The 24,023-nt window shown below is 42.0% G+C and overlaps 1 protein-coding gene across 1 annotated transcript; it reads right to left on the reverse strand.

Annotated features, from left to right (window-relative positions):
- Window positions 1–1,587: 1,587 nt before the first annotated feature.
- On the reverse strand, window positions 1,588–23,998 carry nampt1 (nicotinamide phosphoribosyltransferase 1). Its single transcript, XM_083999966.1, has 11 exons — window positions 23,825–23,998; window positions 17,557–17,713; window positions 15,158–15,261; window positions 13,864–13,992; window positions 9,839–9,997; window positions 8,824–8,960; window positions 6,631–6,856; window positions 6,417–6,536; window positions 6,195–6,335; window positions 5,730–5,864; window positions 1,588–5,566 (listed from the first exon to the last, which is right to left on the reverse strand). Exons 1-11 carry the CDS (start codon window positions 23,876–23,878, stop codon window positions 5,453–5,455), a joined length of 1,476 nt encoding a protein of 491 aa, XP_083856092.1. The 5' UTR covers window positions 23,879–23,998; the 3' UTR covers window positions 1,588–5,452.
- Window positions 23,999–24,023: the final 25 nt, after the last annotated feature.

Raw genomic sequence — 24,023 nt, forward strand, 5'->3', positions numbered from 1 at the left:
GTAGCCTAATGTTAAAACCGTAGTCTTTAGATTTAAACCATTGTGTTTACCGTATATTTACGCTTTGAACAGCTTGTTTGAATGAAATGTGGTGTATAAATAAAGTTGGGTTGAATTAAACTGGGTCTTGTGACTCTCATTTGCAAAACACGGATTCTCTTCTCTAAACTCAGCCAAGACAAAGAAAGCGGTTTAGCCCGGAGAGCGGCTGCAGCCAGGACTTAAGGTTAGTTCAGGGTCATTTCACCCAGAAGACACGACTGTTTGATTTGGTTCCTGCATGTTTGACATGAGACTGAACTTCAACCATCACTGACAGTTTTAAAATTAAACCACGGGCAGAACAGAACAGTGATGGATTCAAGGAGCAGTGCACCAGAAATAAACTGGAAGATAACTTTGCTCATCATATTAAACAGAGTCCGTCTGATACCGGATTTCTGAGAGATACATCTGGCTTTTATCTGGCTTGACATTTAACATTGGACATCTAAAATAACTAGAGATATACAGCAGTGCTTTGAGTATATCAGCAATGAACTAGATGCAAAGCCCCCAGAACCTTCTTGCTGAAACGCACCACAGCAGCTTCCCAGGCAATATCAGTCCCATAACAGCTGAATAATATATGGACTATTCTTTTGACATCATTCAATGAAAGTGCTTCCTTTTCCTCTTTAGGTGCCAGTTTCAATTCTAAAACCAAATTACTGCAGCAAGGTGAGAAGTTACACCCTGTGATCAGCAAAATAAAACTCACAGGAAAGACCCACAGGCCCAAAAACTTTATGAAAGTTGACTAGGCCTATGTTACTCGCTGCTAATAAATTTATATGTCCTGTTGAGACAGAGCTGAGATTTTACTTAGCAAAAAAACAGCCGGCTGACTTTGTGCAAACAATGGGCTCTGTCAGCAGAGACAGTCAAAGCACCAACACCGAGCAGACGGTACATAGAAATGCAACTTAGGGACTAAACAATTGTTGATTGTCTCGGCTGTCAGCACGGTAACAGTCACACAGGAATGTGGTGGCAAGACAGCACAGAAATAGAGGAGAGGTGGTGTGTTGTCAGTAAATTATCCCAACCTGTGCTATTTTGTTCTTTACGGGTTCATAATTTCAGAATAATTTCCAAACAATTTGCGAAATAAGTTTCCTGGAAAGCTGCTGTACACAATGTGGTACTAATCTGATTCAAATCAGTGCACTTCCAATTAATTCATTTCAGTTCACTAGAAATCTCATCTAAAGATTCTCTGTGTCGGTGCACAGCAGGTTGACTTCACATGTAAAAATATATCTGCAACAAGCATGAAACTCATGGAATATGACAAACAAAATCCCCTAATCATGGAGAAATAATTTGGTGGAATGCAATGGTGGAGAACCTCCCAGGAAATAATTAGTGTATTACAATAAATAAATTGAATTTGTTGATTTAGTTTGTCATGTTCTCAAAAACATGAACTCTGTAAAACTGCAATGGGTTTCTTGAATCCAATATTAAAGATTGAACCTGAGCGTTGAGCAATATATTTTCAATAAGTCCTGTACAAAAAGAGACATCACAAACCAACCATTTCAAACTGACAGGGTGGCATCTTTAATCAGTGTATTGATGACAATATAGCAAGTTATGTTAGTTAAAATATCAGTTGTGTCGGGAGAGAATTTGGGACAACCAACATATACATACAAGTAAAACAACAACAACGTAAAGAAAAAAAAAAGTATTCACAAACACTTTTTCATCCAGTACACATGAGGCATTCACACAGGACTGCACGCACACACACTCACACGCACAAAGCTAAAAGCTTGATAGTCAAAAGAACAAAAAACAAACAAAAATATACAACAGAACAAAAACAGTCACACTGCCAGTTCAGTCAAGCAGTTTTGGATATTCTTCTGTTGGTACAAAAATGGTCGTTCTGACAAAAATAATAATAATATTATTATCTGGTGTGGTCGTCTCCCTAACCTGCCCTCTCTGCTTCCAGCCAAACTAGTTGTTGTATGTACAAGTGAGAAGGCAGTATGGCCGCATAGTTTGTAAATAAGGATATTTACTGCAATATTTCTGGCATGTTTTTCTCCTTTGTCATACAAAATAAAATTTCTCTGAGGTAAGAACTGAGACAGTATCAAAATAGTAAAATCATAATTTTACTAAAATGCACCCCGCAATTGGAAAAAGAAAAAGAGGACAAGTGTGTTGTTTCTCAACTGGACAACAGATGATCTGACAGATAACAGTAGTGACGGAAACAAAAATGAAAAGAAAAGAAAACAAAAGAGGATAGTGTCAGGTTGTTTCAGCGTGTGACGAGCCGTGCTGTTCAGCAGCTTGTCTAAGACTGAGCAGGTTGGTGTGTGAGCCGGCGGCGAGGGACAGGAGTCAGTGACATCACAGCTTTCTTCTAGCTCTGAACTAAAGCCTGCTAAGCTGTCTGTGACTTTTAGTGTCCGTTGAGGGGGGGGGAAAGTGAATAAGGTCACGAGGCTCTAATAGCTGTACGGCGGCAAACACTTAGTCGGCTGTTGTAGCAGAGGGCAGCTCCCAGGTGAGTGTGTGTGTGAAGCTATGAATGTAAAGCAACACAGGAAGTGAGTCCAGACACACAATAGACTTGAACACAGCGGCCGGCTGTGCTAGCTGCTCTGCGAGGATGGACTTGTGAGATAAAGGCTAATCTCAGCATGCTAACACACTCATGTTTAGCAGGTTCAACATCTTGCTTTAGCATGTTAGCATGCTGCATTTGCTAATTAGCTCTAAACAAAAGAACAGTAGAAATAAGGGAGGTGAGAATGTGATTGGTTTTGCAGGTGTTCGGTCTGACACTTAAGTCAAATCTTTTCCTGATGATGCCATTAGATGAAGAGTTATGTGATCGCCAAACTTAAAGTGATTCAATATCAAATTTTGTGGCATTTCATTCAGTAGTAAGTTGAGATTTTTCAGTCTGGACCAGCTGACGGACCAACATTTGCATCCTTAGAGCCAAATGTATTGTGCTATTGGTGTTTTTGTTACACAATACATAATACACATACATGGTGCCAACTGCACAACTTGAAAAATGCCCAGCACAATATTTTACCACTTGCCTTAAGGAAAAAAAAAAAAAAAGCAAGTTTCTTGTGATGTCACCACCCCTTTCCCTGCCTCAGACCCTCCAAGCGCTACAACAGGAAATACCCCTTCACTCTGAAAAAGGCCGACTCAGCATTGTGACCGAAAACACACCTTTCAAAACAGGTGTGACACTCGACCGAGATGCTCTGAATGGGAAGATAATTAATCCGTCTCTACCTGGGCAATGACTCCAAACAGACACTGACGTCCGTGTTTCTCTGTTTCTGCTCCTCGTGAGTTAAGGCAGTGATATTAAGGGAAATGTTTTGCTCATCAGCAACTGTGCTCCACCAGCTGCCAAAGCATGGCCGGTAACATATTGCTGTCAGAAAATATTCCTGATCCTGCTCCTCACTTTTACTGCCCCCATGGTTGGTTTTTCACATTGCCCCAAAGGAAAACAAAAACAAAACACACACCAAGTGCATCATCACCTGTTTGTCACATTGCTGCGTTTCCTTTCAGAATAAAAGGCCGGAAAAGTAAAAGGAAGAGTGTTCTCTATTCCCCTCGATCGACAAGTACATTTGCATAAAGGAATACTACACAATCCTTTAAAGGAAGAAAGTACACACACACACACACACATACATACACGCACAAACGTAGATCCAATCATACACACACACATCAGAACCAACATTGAACATACATTTCACCCCAGGAGCCACATAAGTAATCTTTCATAAACACATAGTTAAATCGTCTTCATTCCAGTGAAGATGATTTCTGCGATGTATTTTTTTTTTCTTTTTTTTTTTTTACATCAGCTCTTGGTCTTATACAGCAAAGACTGGTTCAAGAGTGTTCACTATCATGAAGATCCAATCCCAAACTTTTTACTCTTCCTAGTCTATGAGGAAAATCTAATCTTGTCTGCTTCTTTTGTAGAGATTCAGGGCTTCTGAAAGATGACGGACAATGATCTTTTTCCTAATTCTCTTATTCCATCGTTTCCAAAATATCTAGATAATCTATTCCAGTGGTTACACATGTGCGACCCCAATCTGAATCTGGACTTCGTAACACATTAAAAACATCACTTTTTGAATTGGAAAGGTTTCACTCGGTGAGCAGAATTTGAGATTTATCTGTGGTATAATTTGACTGTAGATTGAGCCTTCATGATGTGAATGCACTGTGGGCAGTAGATGATCATTTATATACCTTCAGAGATGCACCAGTAACGTTTCATTTAGCAGAGTAAGAGTACAGAATACTCATATAGTACTTGATAGATGTTGGCCTTTATACCTTTGGCCGTAGCTACTGATTAAAAGGAAGAAAAGTGGGGAAAAATGAATTCCTTCATCATCCATAGTGACAGCAAAGTGTCCGCGGTCTTCTCTGTCGCTGAGTCAAAGCAAGACGTTAGCTATTGTCGATCAGTGTTAAAGGTGCAATGCTATATACCATGATCATCCTTTGCTTCCTTCACATAAAAGGACAAAGCTAAGTAGATTCAGACATTAATTTTTTTTTTTCTCCAAACAGTTCTGTACACAATACGCAGGGCACGGCTGTTGGTGTGAGTGTGGCTTCGTGTTCATCTTTCCGTTGTTGTGACCTTTCTCACTTTGATTCACCATGTGTTCACTCCTCATGCGGCCGCCGAGGAGCTCATTCGGGGGGGGAAAAAAAACACACACTACAATCATATCTCATTGGCTTTTTTGTGTCGCTGGCACGTGGGCCGATCAGCAGGCGCTCGTAATCTTGACGTCGTCGTCTATGACGCCGTTCGTCAAGCCTCATCAGTGCAACATACTCAAGTTCAATTTGGGGGCAGCAGCAGCAGCACGGGGATGTGAAGTCACGGTTCATCAACATGATCAAAAAAGAAAGAAAAAAAAAGAAACACTTCTCTCTCTCTCTCTCTCTCTACACATCTGCGCTTCCTGACGCTTAATGCACCTCTCACACGTTTTCTTTTCTCTCTTTCTCTCTCTTTCTTTTATCCCTCCTCACACTCGTGGGTTGTTTGCCGTTGATCAGAGGTGTGCGAGTTTTCCAAACCCCCTCCCCCCCCCACTTCATCGGAGAACCAACCGCCAGCGTTTTGGAACCGAGGGTCAAGTTCCGCAAAAATTTTCAGGGAGTTTTTTTTGGGGGGGTTTTATACTGTAGGAACGTTTCATGGGCTTCTCAGGGCTTCAAAGGGGGTTGGGTCTATTAGCAGTGCACGCTACCTCCATTTTCTGGGGTAACGTCGGAGGCCAAAAAGGTGAAGGGGGTCGAAGGGGGCAGGGGTCGTTTGGAGGGGGGGTTGGGGAGGCGGGGTGGGGTGGGGGGTTTAGTAGTGCCGCACTCAGTGCAGCAACTCTTCAAGCTCACTCTCTTTGAGCTTAGCATTGTCTCTGACTTCATCAAATGTGTATGTCTTCACAATCTTGCCGTTCTGAAAGACTGTGTGTAGCAGGTCCTGTTGGTGAAGAGAAAGACAAGTTGGAAAAAGTGTAAAAAAAAGAAATTAAGGAAATTAAGGTGAGGAGTGGTGAAGGTGAAAGAACAGGCAGGTCAGTATTGGTGTACTTGATTCTTTTAAAATGCATGCATGTATGTTTTCATCTGGTGTTTGTACTCACCTCGCCATACTCCTCCAGGTCGCCCTTGCCCTCCTCCAGGGTGACAAAGTCTCCGCTCTGTGTCCGGTGCAGAGACAGACGACCTTTCTTTGACCTCTTGTTGGGGTCTGCCACTGGGTCCTTGAACACATTCACCTTTTCAAACAGCACAGGAAAATATATTAGACAAGGAATTTCTAACCATGCTCTGTTTTTTTTCTATTGTGTGGCTATTTATGACCATTTATGTGTTGTATTTTAAGAGAGGAGAGACAATCTGCTTTTTTAAAAATGCAGCTATTCAATTTTGTAACAGTGAGGTATTTAAATGGGACACACAAATGATCGACAATAAGCGATAGTCTAGTTTGAAAGTGGGTGTTGAGTGTTGCACTTTGTGTAGTTCAAGTTTATCATTTACATGGTACAGTGTGCAGCCAACGCAACAGATTGCATTTTGCTCTCTTAAAGTGTGTTGGTCCTCACCCCCAGTCCGTTAGTGACCACATAGCTGCATTTAAAGGAACAGTTGAGCAGATCTCTGGTCAGTTTCTGCAGCAGAGCTCCTCCAGAGCCGAAGGCGATGTTCTCAATGGACCACCTGTGTTCCTTCATCCCCTCCACGATCTATGAAGAGATCAACGGTCAAAACTTGTTGCTGACACATTACTTAGTGACTGATGAAACCGACTGTTGTTTTGCCTGTACCTCTTGCAGCGTGTTGATGTCGACTCCATCTCCCTGTATGACTCTGATGTAAGGAGGGAGAACCTTAAAACCTTTAGAGTTCTCCTCTGGAGTAAACTTCTTACCCAGGATCTCCAGAACCTGACACAGGTACAACAAGAGAGGGATGTGAAAGTTGTACACAGGAGACGTCCCAAGATTCTTTGTTTAAAAGCAAGTGAGCCAATGAGCTCACCTTCAAAACTGTATCCAGTGGGTTTCCTGAGTCTGGGCGAACAACCAGCGGAGCATCTGCACTGCGCTTCTCTATCAGGCCCCGTAGGTCTTCTCCCCAGATCTTCTCACAGGCATTGTAGATGTCGTAGCTGTCGCTGACTATGGACACGGGCACGTTGGGGAACTGTTTGATGATGTGCTCAAAGGCGTCTTTTTCATGGTCCTTGCCCCACGCTGTGATGGTGCTGAGGAGAAGACAGCAGGGAAATGATTAATCCTTGCTCTATAATCACAGACAGATAACAACTGTGACTAGTTAAAAAAAAAAAAAAAAAACTTCCCATCATTCATTCAAAATTAAGAGACAAGTAAGTAAGGGCATTCAAGGTAAAATGTTATCTTATATTAATGATAGTCATCATGATAATGACACAGAACATCCAGAAGAGGGCAGCGCACTCCAGGTTTTAGACAGGAGCCAAACTGCATTTCTTTAACTCAAGATACAAGATGTGTTTAACTGTTCTTACCTAAGGCATGAGATGAAAGTAAGCACATGTAAATAACAATTGAAGGATTCTGAAGACAGGATTTAATCCACTAATATGGAGACAAGGATAAGACATATTTAAGACATGTTTTGCTGGTCTTATAGCAGAGTGCGTCATAGTTTTTATCCATCTGACTATATTTGTCTAATTGTTACCTGCAGGTGGTGTTTGGGCCATGAGATGACAAATGTGGCTAATGAGAAAGCACAGATCATCTGGAACAGGTAATAATTTCGACATCTGTGCCTGAGGCTCAAATGTCGGGGCAAAGTTTCAATTTTATGTGCTGTGGTCATGAGACATCGACTTAATAAAACCAAGAAATATATTGGATATGAGGCTCAAACTGTAGGACTCTGTAGCTGGTGGTTGCTACATTAAAATTGTTCAACAAGATTTTGTGTGTATTCCCTATGTACAAGTTTTGATTATTCCTGATGAATATTTCTGTTATTTGTTTGCAGTGACAAAGTTTTGCGAAAAAAGAAAAAGAAAAAAGGAAGGTGACACCCTTGTTTTTTCACTCCTCCCTTTCCTGTCTCTTTATACATGTATCAAAATCAAAGTGGAATTTCACTGTGACTCCTCCCTATGAGGTGGAAACCAAACAGATTTTTACAAGGGGGGTATTACATAACAGTTACTATGACAACCTCTGCCACCATCCCATAATGCAATGGAGCGGGAAGGAAGGATGCAATGGAGCAGCAGTAACTGCCCTGGTGGTGAGATGGAGGTAACCGTGCTCATGAGACGAAACAGAAAGGGAGATTGTGTGTGTGTGTGTGTGTGTGTGTGTGTGTGTGTGTGTGTGTGTGTGTGTGTGTGTGTGTGTGTGTGTGTGTGTGTGTGTGTGTCTGTGTAGTATAAATGGATCACTGCCATAAAACAACACCAGGAACATATGAGGGCATGTGCATCAAGGCAGCAGCCAATCAAAACCCTCACCTTCAGCCAATCACAGCCCCATTCACAAAGTGAGATGGATGGAGCACATAATGAGTGTGCGGGCCACCAAGCTCTAATCAGACTAGCGAATTAACACCGAGCTCGACTAAATACTGGTTACGCTCTCACTCAGGCTGATAAAACCCCTCCATCCACGGCTTTGGCAGATAACCAGCCTTTATCTGGAGCAAGTTTTTCTACTTTGAAAATTAATTTGTCTTGTGGATGAAAAAGTTTGCTTACGGATTTGGCTCTTTGCCACAATGTGGGTTCATCTGACCGGAGGCAACGCTGGAGACGAGTTGAGCCGAGCCGAGCCGAGCCGACCATACCCCTGGTGCTTTCTGGGAATATGTGAATGCAGGGCCTGTGCTCATAATTACCGCTGTGCACAGGAATTCAGCCTCTCGGGGCTAAACGTTACACTTACGGTTTCTGCAAAGTTTGTATATCCCTTAAGAGGAGTGATGAGCACTCTAGCAGACACCCATCTTTACTCTGACGTCTCACGTCACCGGTGTAATAATTAAAGGAGGTGGTGAACTACTGCCCTACATCACCGCGAAAACGGTGCCTCTACATCTCCCGTGAAAGCCTGGAGACACTTGACTGCTACACCGGGAGATAATCTGTTTCCTAGCAGGGTCAAAGCTGCAATGATGCACTGAATAAATAAAATCTTGATTGACAAGTGTGTAGTTGTGTGTGTGTACCTGTGTTCTGCAGCAGGCACTGAGAAGCCCGGCACAGGGTCCTTGGTGCCGTAGTACTTCTTAATGACTCCGATGCCGGCGACTGTGTCTGTTCCCTTGAAGTTGACCAGATGGGCGGAAGCCCCGATGCCTGCAGTCTGCAAACAGGTGGGGGAGGGGTCGTGAGGGATAAAAATCTCATACATATTTACCTTTATACATTTTACATCCTTTTTATTTATTTATATTATCATATTAAAAGACCACCTGTGACATCTGTCAAGGTCCTCTTAGCATTTTTTTTACTCATAACACACCAGGTGATCTGGTTGAAAGCTCTGGAGAAAGCTAGTACGTAGACCATGAGTTGGGATTACTGTATTTTGCCCAACTACTATTTTTTAAATAATCTACATTCAATTCAATTCAATTCAAAACACTTAATTTGTCTCCAAAGGGCAATAAAAAGGCATGAAGAGCGGCATAAAAGGACAAACGGAACATCAAACAACGTAAAAACATTTGTCAAGTGCTACAGTTAAAATATTTCTAATATTTGGCAATTTGGCAACAATCTCGGTAACACTTTATTTGACATCTATCTCAGTAACGCATTATAACCATACTTATAATGAGTTATAATGCAGTTATAGCACTGTCAAACTATAGTTATAAATGATCATAATGCTTTATAACAATAATCCTAACACACTATAAGGAATTTTATCATGACTTATAAGGTCAGGTATTATAATACGTTATAACTGTTAGTAACTCGCTGACGATGCCCACATCGATAATGCATTATAAATATGATGCTCTATGATGTGTTATGCTTATTGTTATAAAGCCTTACGATAATTTATGAGTGTTTATAACTATACTTATACACGTTTATAAGCCAATTATAACACATTATATTTATATTTCAACAAATATGTTGCTTTGCTTGAAAAAACTAACAGTGTCTGAAGTATGAGAATACCAGTTCTACCTTTACAATATCCACTTTATTAAATATATACTGTAAGTGTACCTCTTGTGATGACACTCCCCTGTAGCCAAAGTCATGTAGTTTGTACTCCAGTCCCTGCAAGTTCCCAGAAGTCTCTAGGAGGTACTTGGCGAGGATCTTCTTCTGCTCTCTGGAGTTGGTGGCCACGGTGATGGGGTACCAGATCTGAACCAGGATGGTCTGATAGAGAGAGCGACAAGAAAAAAAAGTTAGAGCCCAGTTCATCACGTCTCCACTTTCATTTCACAGAGTCTGACTATACCACTTCTTCATATGTAATCAAACCCATCATCGCCTCGTTAGCTCAGCTGGTAGCGTGCACATCATTAAGGCTGAGTGGTTGCTGCAGCGACACGAGTTCGAATCCAGCCTGGAGCCTTTGATGTATCATCTCCCTCTCTCCACTGACCCTGCAGCCTTTCTCTACGTTCCATTTTAAACAACAAGGCGTAAAAAAGAAAAAGAAAAAAAGAAATATTTCCACTCTTGGACAAAAAACAACAAAAGTCTTTTTTCAGCGCTGAACAGACCGGTGAATGTTTAGTCCACCCGCCGCCCCATCTTCCCAGTATTCAGCTGGTACTAATATCCAAAACTAACAGGCTCAGGGGGATCAAGGAGGCTGCTCATTCACACAAGACAAACTCTGGGAAAAGTACATTCCTCGATGCCGCATGTCAACTCTGGACCAGAATCATAGATTTCAATATGAAAACAAGTGGCTTATCTGTGCTCGCCACCACCAACTGGGAATTTTCATGAAAACACACTTCCTACAATCTGCAGCATATAGTACGTGTGTGTGTGTGTATCTGTGATGGTTCGATGAATTTTCAAAATTCATCTTGTCAAAGTAGAACAGATTACAGATCGGAGTCTAACAAGTCAGAGAGTCTAGCAAATAAACCACAGTGTCATCATTTACTTCCGCTCCAGGGCAGAGAAACCTAATACGCTAACCCCTGGGTGTTGCTACCACATGAAACAGATATTATGTAACCAGGGCAACCTGTATTTGCCACATACCATGACTCAAATGAAGCTATGAATGACAACAGGACTGACAGCAGAGAGGGTGTGAAAAGTCATTAAATAAAACAAAAGCTCTGAACACCAAGACACACAGTTATGGCTTCTCCACCCACGGGAAAAAAAAAAACATACAACACACACACTTGACGTAGCCTACTAATACTATGCAGTGTGTGTTTTCACCCTGTAACCCTGAGTAGGTCACATGCCTCTTTAGATGAATCATAATCTAAACCATAATATGGACTCATGTGACTGGGCCAAAGCAAGGCCAGTGTCCACACACACACATAAACACACACACACAGTCAGTTTAAAGGTCATGACCTCTCTGTGTATCCGACCATCTCTCTTCTCTGTTCACATTAATACTGACTTATGACGGTCCAGGAAGGATAATGTCTCAGACGATAAAATGAAGCAGGAAGGAGAGTAACAAACAACGCTCAGGAGGAATGTGTGTGCACACACACACACTCGCACACACACATACACACACAAACACACTCGCGTGCCTGCATAACTTCTCGGTCAATGTCCCAGAACAAAATGGAGGGTGATAAGGAAGGACAAAGAGGGATGAATATGAAGAACGTAGGGGTATAGAGAAAAGGGGGCAAGGATGCAAAAAAATAAAAGATTATGGTGAAAAGGATGGAAGAGAAAATAAAAAGAAGAAGAAAGGGGGAGAGGGGGAAAGAGAGAGAGCATGAAAGAGAAAGAGAAACAGAGTTTGACCTAATGACGCAACCCAAGGACACCAGGCTAAACACTACAGCTAATTTTACATCAGACATGAAGAATGACTGTGTGTGAGTGTGTGTGTGTGTGTGTGTGTGTGTGTGTTCCTGGATGTATTTATATCAGCTGTGAAGACTGACTAAGTGTGTGTGTGTGTGTGTGTGTGTGTGTGTGTGTGTGTGTGTGTGTGTGTGTGTGTGTTTGTGTATGTGCTGTCACATTGCTCTTGGCTATGGGTGACCCATGTCAAACAGTCCTTCATTTTACTGTGGTGTTTGTCATTATCGCTCTGTGTGACTGTGTGTGTGTGTGTGTGTATCAGATCATAAATGCAAATGCAGACTAGAGTCAAGACAAAAAGAAACTTCTGGTTAATTTGCTTAAAAATGTGTCTGCGAGACGTTCACAGCCGTCCCATTGTACATCATGTAAAATTCTTTCTTTGTGAACAAATGGGTTGAAACACAAGAAGCATATTGTCTCTGTTTAATCATATTCTAAAAGGATCACTGCTGGATTAATCTGTGCAATAAGTCAAACAAGATGTTTATGGACAGAGCTGACACTGTGAGAGATGGAGCGGCCGAGCACTTCCCCGCACGGGCTAAGTGAATTTAGTTCTGCCGAGTCACTGCAGTCTGCTCATGCAGCATTAAGTTCATGAGATGTTTCTGATCTCAGGGAGGAGCCGCACTGAGCATTAGCTCAGAGTCCTAAATATACTGAGCCGGAGGCTGAAGTTCAAACTGTTTGCTGCTTGTTTCAGATGACTGAACCTTTATTTGAGTGAGTTTTGTTTCTGACTGCATCAACCTGACAGCGTTTGTGTTCTGTGATGACGCCTGATACAGGAAGATGAGGATTTAAGACAGTTTGGCTTTGTTTGAAATAAGCTTACCCTGTTAGCTCAGCTCAGTTTAGAATTGTGCTAATTGTAAAATTAAGCTGTAAATTAAAAAAAACGAAACAGAAGAAAACATTCAATCTCTTATTGTCCAAATGTAACAATATCCACCTAATAGCTCCTCTAAGGCTCACTATCACACTACTTCTTATTTAATCCAAACAAAAACCAAAGTGCAATGACAACAATTCTCTCTGAGCAGTTGCTGGGCAACAAGGAGAGCGGAGAGTAAATTACCGGTCCTGGTTAAGATGTAGTTTGGCACATAACCCCGAGTAAAAATGAAAAATTGATGCTTAAAGTAAAATGTAGCAAGATACAAAGGTAAAATATAATTTAAAAAAAAACAATGCTTAGTTGTACTTGGTGATCTTCAGGAATCAATCTGCTCACCCAACTAAACCTGGTTCAGCAGGAAAAGCCAGAAAGCAGATTTCCCAAGATGTTGAATGATTTCCTTCCAGATTGCAGCGAACAAACACGACTGATTGATTGATAAACTTGAGTGAATAAAAGCCGACACCCATTCTTCACAGTGTCTAGAATCATTTCAGAGATGTGATGCCTCGGGGAAAAGAACACAGGTCTGAGAGGGGGAGAGGCGGGGGGGGTGATTTAGGACCTAAATTATTTTGTCGACTACAAAAACACCACACAAAGAATGTTCCAACATCCAGCTCTCTTGATCTTGTGCTTTTCAGCCAACCTGTATGAATCACGGCGCTGCGGTGACAACACATCTCAGGGAAACGATTAAGCAATAAGCCGAGACAGGAGTGTATTTCACTGGGCTTCTCCAAGAAGATGAGATAAGAAGCGCCATTGGGCCCGCTGCCAAGCCACGTATCTTATGGCTTTTATAAAACTATTAACTCGACAACGCAATAAAGAGAGCATAAATGTTGCTAATGTCTTTTGTCTTTAATCGATAATCAAACAAAACTAACCGTCAGCTCCTACTGATAAACTTGGCATTGTTGCTTCAGATGCAACAGGAGAAGTTTCAACTACTATATAGGAGCGATACATTTACAGCCGATTTTAACATGCTAATCCAAAACTGGAGACTGAAGCCATTAAAGGAACAATGCAACAATCCAGTGCGGCATTTCCATTAAGTCTTGGGGGGTGGATCAAAATAAAAATCATCAAATTAGAAAGAGCAGACGCTGAGATGTTTGCAGACTAAGTTTGCAGTGTGATCCAAATCCCAAAAAACACTGGATCTGATTCCTACACTTCCCACAATGCAATCACATCAGATGCTGGCCTGTTCAATGCCAGCGTCCCCCTAAGCTCAGAGGATGATGACTAACAGAATAATACACTTATCATTCTGGGCAGAGAAAGACAAACAAGATCAACTTACCTCCACCCAGTTGGTCAGCCAGTAGCATTCAGGGTCCGTGCTCTCCACTGTGAACAAAACATTGCCTCGAGGAATGACACTCCCCTCTGGCACTGCCTTGATTTCAATGGGCAGGTGTCCTTTGTATTTCTGGAGGCACACAGATAAACACAGAAAATGATACCAGAATTACAATCAGGTTTTCACTGTCAGCTTCGTCTCCTTGGCTTGGAAAGGGTGTTTTTTTTTATTTTTAGTGACATGACTTAGAGAAAGGAGAGCTGGTGAGAAGCAACCTTCAGACATCTGCTTCACACCTGGTGCTGTGTGGAAAGGCAGTGACACACACACACACACAGACACACACACAGCTCCTGCATTTCAAACCTGGCCTGAAGCTAAATTTTCAAATCTTATGTTGCATTTCACATCGAAATACAAAGTTTGCACTGGATGAAAGACCCTGAATCTCCAAGTAGGACTTCATAACATATCACACACCGCCTGCACATTTGTATGCTCGATATGGGCCATGTGTTTGCTGGTTTACAAGATCATCAACGCCATAGGCTGAGTGATTAGTGGAAAAAATACACAGGCTGACAAATTGAGAGGAGAAGACCGAGTGTCAACAAGGCTTTATTAACACTTCTCCTCACTTGAGCAGATCCTTTGTCAGTACAGAGCGCTGTGCTCTCTCCAAGGTGCTGAAACAGTGTCTCTCAATAATCAGAAACATTGTGTTCACACTTTCTCAGATACATAAATTGACTCATTTTCTATCCGGCTTGCATCTCAAGAAGAGCTCTCTCTCTCCTCTGCGGCGCCGCATGTGGTTCAGATTTGTTCTCATATTAGCGTGCGTTCATTACACGTCAGGAATTTACTTTATTTGTGAGAAATGGCTTTTAACCACTGAGCTACCTGTGAAGATGTAGACCGTTTATTTTTAGCCCTGCTGCAGAGTTGTCCCTCACAGTGTGACAGTGAGGTTTTATGATCAAAAACGCTACAAACACTTTAAACCCAATCTGGAAACAAATTCAATCTAACAGTAATCAGATTGCGAAGCTTGCTCACTGTACATTATGTGTGTTTATTAGGAACACTCTGTACGTCCTAAGGTGCGCGTGCGTGTGTGAGAGAGAGAGCGACTGTCCTTTAGCATCTGGATACCTCCTCTTCATGTTTCATGTGCAAACATGAGCACATGCTGGCACCTGTGTATATGTACACCTCCACACCTGGTTTCAACTCCCAGCAGTCTTTCCTTGATTTTTCTTTTCTTTTCAGGGAACTTGCAACAGTCTCTCACCTCCAAGATGTAATTCCAGCCCCGCTCGTTGAAAACATCATCCTGGAAGTGTTCTCTGTAAACTTCCTTGGCCTCCTGGATCTTCTCCTGAGTCACAACCTTTCCTGCAGAGGACGAGGAAAAGGAGTAGGGGACGGAGGTGGGGAATGAGGGAAGAAGGAAGAATAAAGCAGAGGGACATGAAGGTACGGAGAGAGATGTCTGAGAAACATGTAATTAAATTACAAGCATCCCGTGCATTGCAGACAAGGCGTCTTTGTCCGGCAACGACGCGCACAACAAACACACCAGCCAACCGAGCCCTTGTTCCATTTCAAGTTTGACTTGTTTCTGACCAGGAACTTTTCAGTAGTTTTTTGGGTATGATTTTGGCGAGCTGACATACAGTAGTTTCTAAATATAGATAGCAGTTTCTCCACTGTTTCAAGTCTTTCTTTTCTTTTACCACCTGTTGGCACCAGCTTCAAATTTACAGTACAAACATAAGAGAGGTATCAATGGTTTTATCTAACTCTTGCCAGCAAAGCTCATTTATTATTCCTTTTGACTGTTTTTTTTTACTAGGAAAGTTTTTTTGAACATATTTCTAAACTAATTTCATATAAAAAAGACATGATTATCTGAGACTATGTCATGTGAGTGGAAAACTATTGAGTTGACACTTCCAGTAGTGTGGTTTTTGGTAAACAGAGGTTCTGCTTTCACTGTGATTTTCCTGTCTGAGAGAAAGTCACTGACGTCTCCTGCAGCCCTACTCCCTCTGTGAAAGTGAAGTTGGGGAGGACTAAAACTTCACTCCCTGACTCACTCCACAAGAATCATGATCCACACTTTTGGTTGGGTGAGTTCGAGGGTCGAGGATGCATCTCTAATGACTGGCCTAATCACTGAGCTCGGAGGGACGCTGCGCACAGACAGCTGGCCTTTCTCCCTCCGACGGTGAAAGAGCAGCTGTGCTTTTGTCTTCTCTCCCTCTGTTATCCCTGGCTCTCCGTCTCCCCCGCACCTCTGCTACCACACCATGAAATCCTCTTAGGAGGAGGGAGATTCTTTTTTTTCCCCTTTCTCTCTTTTTTTCTTTCAACCTTTTCTCTTTCTATATCTCTTGCGCTCTCTCATGCCCCTCGGGATCAAACCAGCTATCGTAAACATCCACCTTCGCTACGTTGAGTTAATTAGAGCAGAGAGTGTATTGTACACATCCAACTTTCAGTCTTTTCTCTACCTATTTCTTCGTAACCTGCTGGCTGTGTGTGTTACGCCCTGTACACTCTAATCAAAGTGAGGCACATTGTAACCTTGCTGGTTTTTTAAAGTGGGTAAAAGCACTGTTGCCGTGGGCCACAATAGCAGACACCTGCCCTGCTGAAGTGTCCTTGAGCAATGGGCTGAATTTTGAGTAGCTCCACGTACACTGTTCAGAGGCTGACCCTGTGCTCTGACCTTGCTCTGGAGATGGGAGAGAAAAAAAGATTCATTTCTCCCACAGGGACCAATAAAGTATCACAGAGGGAGCCATAAAGCTTGTGGTGATTTTGTTTTTAACCCGTACTCAATCTTCTCTAATTGAAAAAATAAAAATAAACTGAACAAAAGTCGAATAAATAACGGCTGTACTGTGCAGCTTCAACAGCATGAGGGTGAAACTGATGAAAAAGTTAAGGAAAACAGAGTCTATGTTTGGGTTATGTAATCCAAGCATAGGAATGTTACCCTATTTAATTTGTTAAGTTGACTGGAAACACATTTTTTTATTTACACAAAAGGCCTGAAGAGTCAGCGGCCACAGTGGATGTGGCTTGGTAGCTTCAAACATACAAGCTGCAAAGTCATTCAGCCTGGCAGCCGGCAGAGCTCCTACTGGGTTGGAGTTCAGACCTCCATGTGTTCTGCAGGACACTTATTCATCCAATTGCACAGGACAAAACATTGAACTCTTTTAATTCTAAATACACGTCTTCTGTTTTTCCTGGATAAATTAGTTGTTTTAACATCAGTTGCACATCTCCTCCCTTACAGTCTCTGAAGCTCTAGCAAGAACGAGGTGTCTTGCATTGGTGTTCGAGCCTCTACCCTGATTGGCTGACACAGAGCCAGGCCAACCGCAGGCAGCATATTACAAAACCTGACAAAATGTACTAGTAAATGCAAGTGGCAGTCGTTAGTTAGTGTTGAAATTAGCTAAAGAGAAAGTCAAATTCTGATGACGAGGCTAAAATACTTGGTCAGTCAAGTTTGTAGTCTGCACCTGGCAATAATAAAAGTGAAAATAAAAAGTGTAACTTATATAACAATGCATTTGAAACTTGATCAAAGTATTTATATAGCACCTTGTATTTCATTTAGTCAAAAATCCATTTTCTACAACATGGGACCTTTAAATCTGAGTGAGAACTTACCTTTTAGGTATTTGTTAAGGATGTACTGTAGGCCGTAGAAGACAGTTTTGTCATATTTGACTTTTCTGCTTTTGCTGGGATCTGTCCTCTTCTCGCGGCACTCGAAGTAGGAGTACACTTTACTTGTGTTGGGGGGGTACTGTTTGTAATGTGTTACCTACAGAGACAAACAGAGCACATATTGACGAGATCAGAAACGTGATCCTGGGTATCTACAATAAATAACCAGTTGAAGATAATGTTGCATTCTAACAGGTAATGCTATGGATCTTCTTTCCAATGGCTACGCCTCACAACTAAAAGCAGCAGGATACATGAGAAAAGTCATAGTCAGTGCTTGCTCTTGCTGAGTAGCTGGTAAGGAGATTTAACAATGCATGAATTCTTAACAAGGTACAAATCAATAGCAACACTCTTGTCTTGTTATGGACGTGTGAAAGGTTAGGTCTATTTTTTGTACAAGGACTTTTGGAGTGCATGCTCAACTCTACGTTATAATAACCATGCTACATTTATTACACAGGAGCAAGTGGACACGCTATATACTCCTCTACATTACACAATAAAGGGCGTGCACCATTAGATAACATTGTCTTCCAGAGGAACTAATCACAACTTGCATAAATGTTGAAATGCCTTCAATCTTACATTGCAAAGTCTGATAATCATCTCAATGTTATACTGTTGTGTGATGTTGGAGCAGTTTCTGGGATGCAAAGGTACTGTAATATAACATTTTCAAGGAGCAAATAAAATCTCAATGCTCAGAAACAAATGAGTCAGCGGATTCAACAACTCGGTGCAAACACATGCAGCCCAGAGAGCTACAGAGTTACAACACGAGAAGGTATATGAAGCAACGCCATCGTAGTGTTCTCAGTCATCTGTAATTACAAGGTATCAAACCAAATTCCAGTCCAGTAAAAGAACGATCTATCCATCTATTGTGTTAAAATCAAATACATGTCACAACCAGGGTGAGAGGCATGTTAGACTTTTCTACACGCAGACACGTCCTCTATTATTCTGCTACTGTGTCATTATCCAGAAAATACCAGTCTCAGTTTGGTGCGTGCTTTGCTTTCAGTGATCTTCTAATCTACTGTCAGCGGCCTGATATGATACCGAGAGCAGTGACATTTCGAATCAAGCAAACCCCTCTGAGACATGCCCAGACATGTTTCATACACAAAGATAAACACTGTGCGAGGGACACACGCTACCTTTAAGACGCACACACTAAGAAAAAAAGGACGAGATGCAGCAGTCGGCCGTCGCTGCCAAGTCATCAATTAAACCCCCAAATGAGTTCAGGGATTTCCAGGGAGTACACTGGGGCATTTGAGGATTTAACCCTCATCACAGCACCACTTGTGTGCACTGAATTAACAGACTGAGGACATGAGGACAGGGCAGAGTTTGTCTGTTATCTTAAATGTTTGCAACTCTGTCTCCAAGTCAAGAAAGGATTTTACTACAGAACCAACAGAATATGAATCAAGGGTAAACATAGGTCAAGGCCTCGTCCTTCCTTCGACCACAACCTTGGTAGGCTAACGCACAGGACTTCACACCTTTATAAATACATTGAGGTTGTGTTGGAACTAGGGTTGTATGGCCTGAAGGCTAAATCACAACCTAGAAAACCAGCTGAGTTTGTGAGGAAGAGACGAGAGAGGAGATAAATGTCAATGAACTACTCAGTTTCTTTGACCTATGTCTCTGTCCTTTCCTCTGAGCTTTCGATGACTCAAAATAGAGTCAAGACATACAACATGACACTAGGCCAGACCACGTGTGTGTACACATTCACTGGTGCACATGCCCATGTAAACACACAAACCAGCCGTCAAGGGACACCGCCCACAAAAACATTTAAGGATTAATAATTCATTATCGACCCTAGACTATTAGTTAAGAATATGGACAGCTACATTCGATTGTAATTCAGTGTGTAGTAGCTGACATCCCATTGTCAAGTGTGTGAACACAATTTTAACGTGTGCTGGTGGAGACCAAAACAGAGCTAAATTCTGAGTGCGTATTGGATTAATCAGGTGATTAGAAATTGAGCTTTTTTTTTTATTCCATGTCAATTTTTTTCTTTCTTTTGTTTCAGTTCCCATCACAGCTTTATGAGGTGGTAATATGTTGTGCTGCTGACAGCTTGTTCCTCAAATACAATCCCCTCGAGCCATAAGAGAGAGATAAGACTTTTTATTGATCCCACTGATGGGAAATCAAAAGTCAATGTTTCTTTCAATGATTTTAAAATGACAACAGTCTTTCACATCTTCAAAGCTGCAGATTTTATATAAAGACTTTTCACTGGGAAGGTGAGCTATTAATGAAAATAACTGTTTGCTGCAGTCATACACAACTTTAACTTTTTAAAATTCACTTCAATCTCTGATCTGTGCTGACACTGCGTTACCTGTGAAAACCTGTTTTCTACTTCAGAGTTAACCAAGATGGCTCAGATTCATTTGATACAAACACTCAGCAACTGCCTATGAAAGTACAGAGTTCAAGTAGGGTCAATGTTTTTCACTCATCAATTATTATTATTAAGTTTTCGCTCTAGCCTTCCCTTAAAGGGGACGTATTATGGAAATATTTTTTGAAGGCTCTTGACACATATTTTGGGATGTTTGTCTCTCCTTTCGGCCTCCAAAATGTAAGAATTGACCAAAAATTCAGACATTTTCAGGCTCCCGAGGTCGAAATCCATTTGGTTTTACGAGCTGTTCCCTCAGTTGACGTACAATGATGTCATCAGTTTTCACATTTGCATACCCTACGTGTGAGTACCTGTACTGGTAGAGGGGGCGTGGCGAGCAGTGGCTCATTTGCATTTAAAGGGACAGGCACTGAAACCAGCTGTTCTGAACAGATGAAAAGAGAGATGTGATGTTTGATCCTTGGAGTATTTTGACCGAAGCATGTCACAGACACGTCTTGAAGACATCCGAGAACTATCATATTTGTGGAAAAGGGTCCTTTAAGGATTTCCTTGTGTCTCTGATCGCCCTCGGTGAAGAATTAAAGGCTTGGTCATCAGAAGTGCTCATTCGGCCACCAGACAGGACACTTTCAGGTGCGGCCTCGTTCCAAGCGGGACAACATCTGAAGCCTGCAGCAGCATGTGGCAAAATGCTTCATCGGACCATCCCATTACTTAAATGTCACAGGTCTCGACCCACTCTGTAGCTACTTTGCTCTGTGAAAATGTTTTTCCCACAAAAATCTTGGAGGCGTGCCGACTTAGTAGCTGTAATTCTATCTGGATTACAGGTCAGAAAAATGTCATGTTACATAAAAGTGGTCATATGGCGACATCCTTGTGTTGTGGTATTGCTTTTTGTAAAAAAAAAACTGTGGGAACAATGACACACTGTATGGCCTCCACCCTGTAATATGTTCAAATCCAATTCCACATAGCAACAATGGCCCTGTGCATGTGTGTGTATGTGTGTTTCCAGACAATAGGCGAGGTTGGCTTTCTGGGTGAGTCTTTCTTTTCGATCCACCAGACAAAACAAAAAGGCATTCAGGTACAGTTTGTTTTTATGTCCTGTCAACAAAGTGCATGCCTCTGGTTGGTCTGCGAGTCACTCAGCTTTCTCCTCCCACATCCCTCCCTCTCTCTTTACAAAGGTTACCACAGACTTTCACTGAAGCAACGATGCACACCCCAATACACAGTAAACAGTGACATTTGTCAATTCGGTAAACTTTTGTCTGAGCTCTGGAGTAGAGACAACAGATCTTGCATAACTGAAAAGTTGGCTTATTGTCAGGTTTTATCTTTTGTGTAACTCAAGTGGCAGTTTAAAGACACAATGACAGTAACTTCAGCCTGGTGTACAGTAGCAACACAGGTGCATGGTGCAAAGACACAACAGGAAATTTGAGACAGTGACTAGAAACACGTTTTCTCAGTGATGTTTCTGCTTTTTAGGGATAAAGAAAAACATAAAACTTTCCAGTTTCTATAGTAGGGACTAGGGAGGAATATATAGGGAAATTTATACCCATCATCGACCATAATGGACAATTTTTAAGTCTCACACAACTAACCTTATTACTTTAAATCACCTTTCATTTAAATCAAATCAATTCAAATTAATTAAAAAAATGAACATGCAAAATGATACACTCATTGAGTCATTTCTACAGGAGGCAACAGGTATAATATCTTTAATACAATGTAGCTAATTTCAAAGTAAAAGCCTCACAAACTGGATAATTGACGGGGCCTTTCTTGTGCCACTGAATGACAGCACTTTAAATTTGATTTGCTCTGCAGATGTCAGTCATTTTTGACCACATTTTTCACAATTATAAGTTAAGTGATCATTGGCAACAATCAGAGCACCAAATTATAACCAAGGTTACAACTCATGGGTTCAGCTCGGTTATAAAAACAGAACTTCTCACCCACAGGCTTTTTTCTTTTTTTAAGAAAACAAGGACACATCCTGAAGGAGTGAAGGTCCTTTTCCTTAACAACCTGCCTCCACGAGTGCCACTAATCAGTAGTGACATTAACATTAATGTGACCATTTATGATCTGAAGTGTCTAAATAAGTCTTCACCAGAGCTTATATTTTGAACTCATCCTTAAACTACTGGAAATAAAGTATAAATAGAACAGACTTTCCATCCTTCACACACCTGTTCCAAGAAATGAAAACCAAAACTGTTACTGTACCTTGGAAAGAGAAATTGAAAGTTACATCCTCAAATCCAGAAACAAAACTAAATCTTCACAAAAAACTGTAAAGAACTGTAAAACTAGGGGTTTTTTTATGGGAAGTTTAGCTGTAATATGGTTCACTGGTCTTAGAGCAAAACGCTCACACACTCTCAAAGCCTGGCTGGGAGTCAAAGAGTAAATTAGTAGACAACTTAATTTGTTGAAGGATATGTTATAGAAAAAAAAGCATTACTCTATACCTCATGCCACCTTATTTGAATGTAAAAAAAGCATATACCTCATTTGAATTAATAAACAGATTCACGTGATGCCTTCAAGTACAACCTGTTTCCACAACGAAGTGTTTTTCCACATAAGGCAGTGCCAATGATTACACCACTTACTGATGTAGGCTAACTAATGGTGGGTTCATCATGTGAGTAAATGCTTTAGTTGTGTTTCATCAGACTAACATTTCAAAGTTCAACTTGGTATTTGATCTCAGTCTACAGTTTTCAGTTTCATTTTTAGCTGTCTTTCAAACTTAACAAATAATTTACCGGTATCCACATCTACCTCCCGCCCCCACGCCTCCTATGATAATGACTGCCTTTCCGTCCCATCATCTCGATGACTGAATGCTGTAAAACATGATTGCTGTACATGGCAACCGCCCGACAAACCGACAGCCAATTCCTACGTGCGGCAGCGCAGCACCTGCAAGTGCATTTACCCTCTGTTTGCATAGTTCATTAGCGGCCGGGGTTATGGCACTTAAAACGTCTCTGGATGTTATATTTCCCCCATTATAACAACAACGCTCACAAGCCTGCAGCCAACTGTTAAGTTAAATAGCATTAAAAGGCCCCGAGCGGGTAAATGCATCCACTGCGGGTCAGTTAACCTAGCTGTGTCACTCTGGGTAACATGCATCCGGCTTGCTCCCTCCTTTAACTTTCGGTTTTGATTCCCCGAAAGTGATACATCGCTACAGACAGCGGCTAGCTCCACGCTGGCTAACGCTTCACCCGGCCGGGGCTCTTGAATGAGACTTTACCCATGTGCAGCAGCTCACCGGGCTACCCGCAAAGCACTTGCTAGCTAGTGGCTAATATTAGCTCCTAATGCTTCTTCTTTCTTTTCTTTTTTTTTTCAACCATTCCCCTTCGTCTTCCTACTGCGCTCTCTATGAGCTAGCAGGCAAGCAAGCTAGCTAATTCAGCTAGCCCGGATACCACAGAGAGACTGGCAAAGCCGGTGAAATGAAATACTGGCTCCGTATTAATCAGCATCAGTCCCGGGGCTGTGTTAGCTATCTCGAAGAGGGATGGCTGCTTTGCTTTCTGAGTCTGGCACCCCATCTTCTCCCCTGTACCAGCCCTCCTCTCTCCTCCTCTTCCTCCAGCCTAACGGCCTGCTGTTAACCGACGGAGACCGGCCACAGAGAGCAGTGTGATGGCCTTGGGACTGATGATGAAACCACCTTGACTTTATCAATTTTCATCCATCAGCCGCTCCCCTCCACCCAAAGCCTCCCTCCCTCTCTCCCTCCGTTAGTTAGCTAGTTACCTTGTATGAATCGGTCGCTAGCAGTATGTTGAAGTCTCCGTCTCTGCGCTCCATCTTTTCCCCCCTCGGTTGTGAGTCAGTCGCAGCTGTCAGTGTGTTGTGTTGCGCGCCGTGCTGCTGGGGACTCCTGCCTGGTAGTGGAGCTGGCTGCTGGGCAGGGGGGAAGGACGAGCGGAGAAGACCGGGCGGGGGAGGGGGC

Source organism: Trachurus trachurus, assembly GCF_905171665.1.
Source record: "Trachurus trachurus genome assembly, chromosome: 23".
Classification (NCBI taxonomy): Eukaryota; Metazoa; Chordata; class Actinopteri; order Carangiformes; family Carangidae; genus Trachurus; species Trachurus trachurus.

What these genes read in the sequence shown, in the direction of transcription:
- nampt1 (XM_083999966.1), bottom strand. Translation starts at nt 23,878, where the DNA reads ATGGAGCGCAGAGACGGAGACTTCAACATACTGCTAGCGACCGATTCA. An exon ending in TAGCGACCGATTCATACAAG is followed by an intron (nt 17,714 to 23,824) that starts GTAACTAGCTAA and finishes TTGTCTCTGTAG; the next exon opens with GTAACACATTACAAACAGTA. An exon ending in GTGCCTGCTGCAGAACACAG is followed by an intron (nt 6,857 to 8,823) that starts GTACACACACAC and finishes TCTTCTCCTCAG; the next exon opens with CACCATCACAGCGTGGGGCA.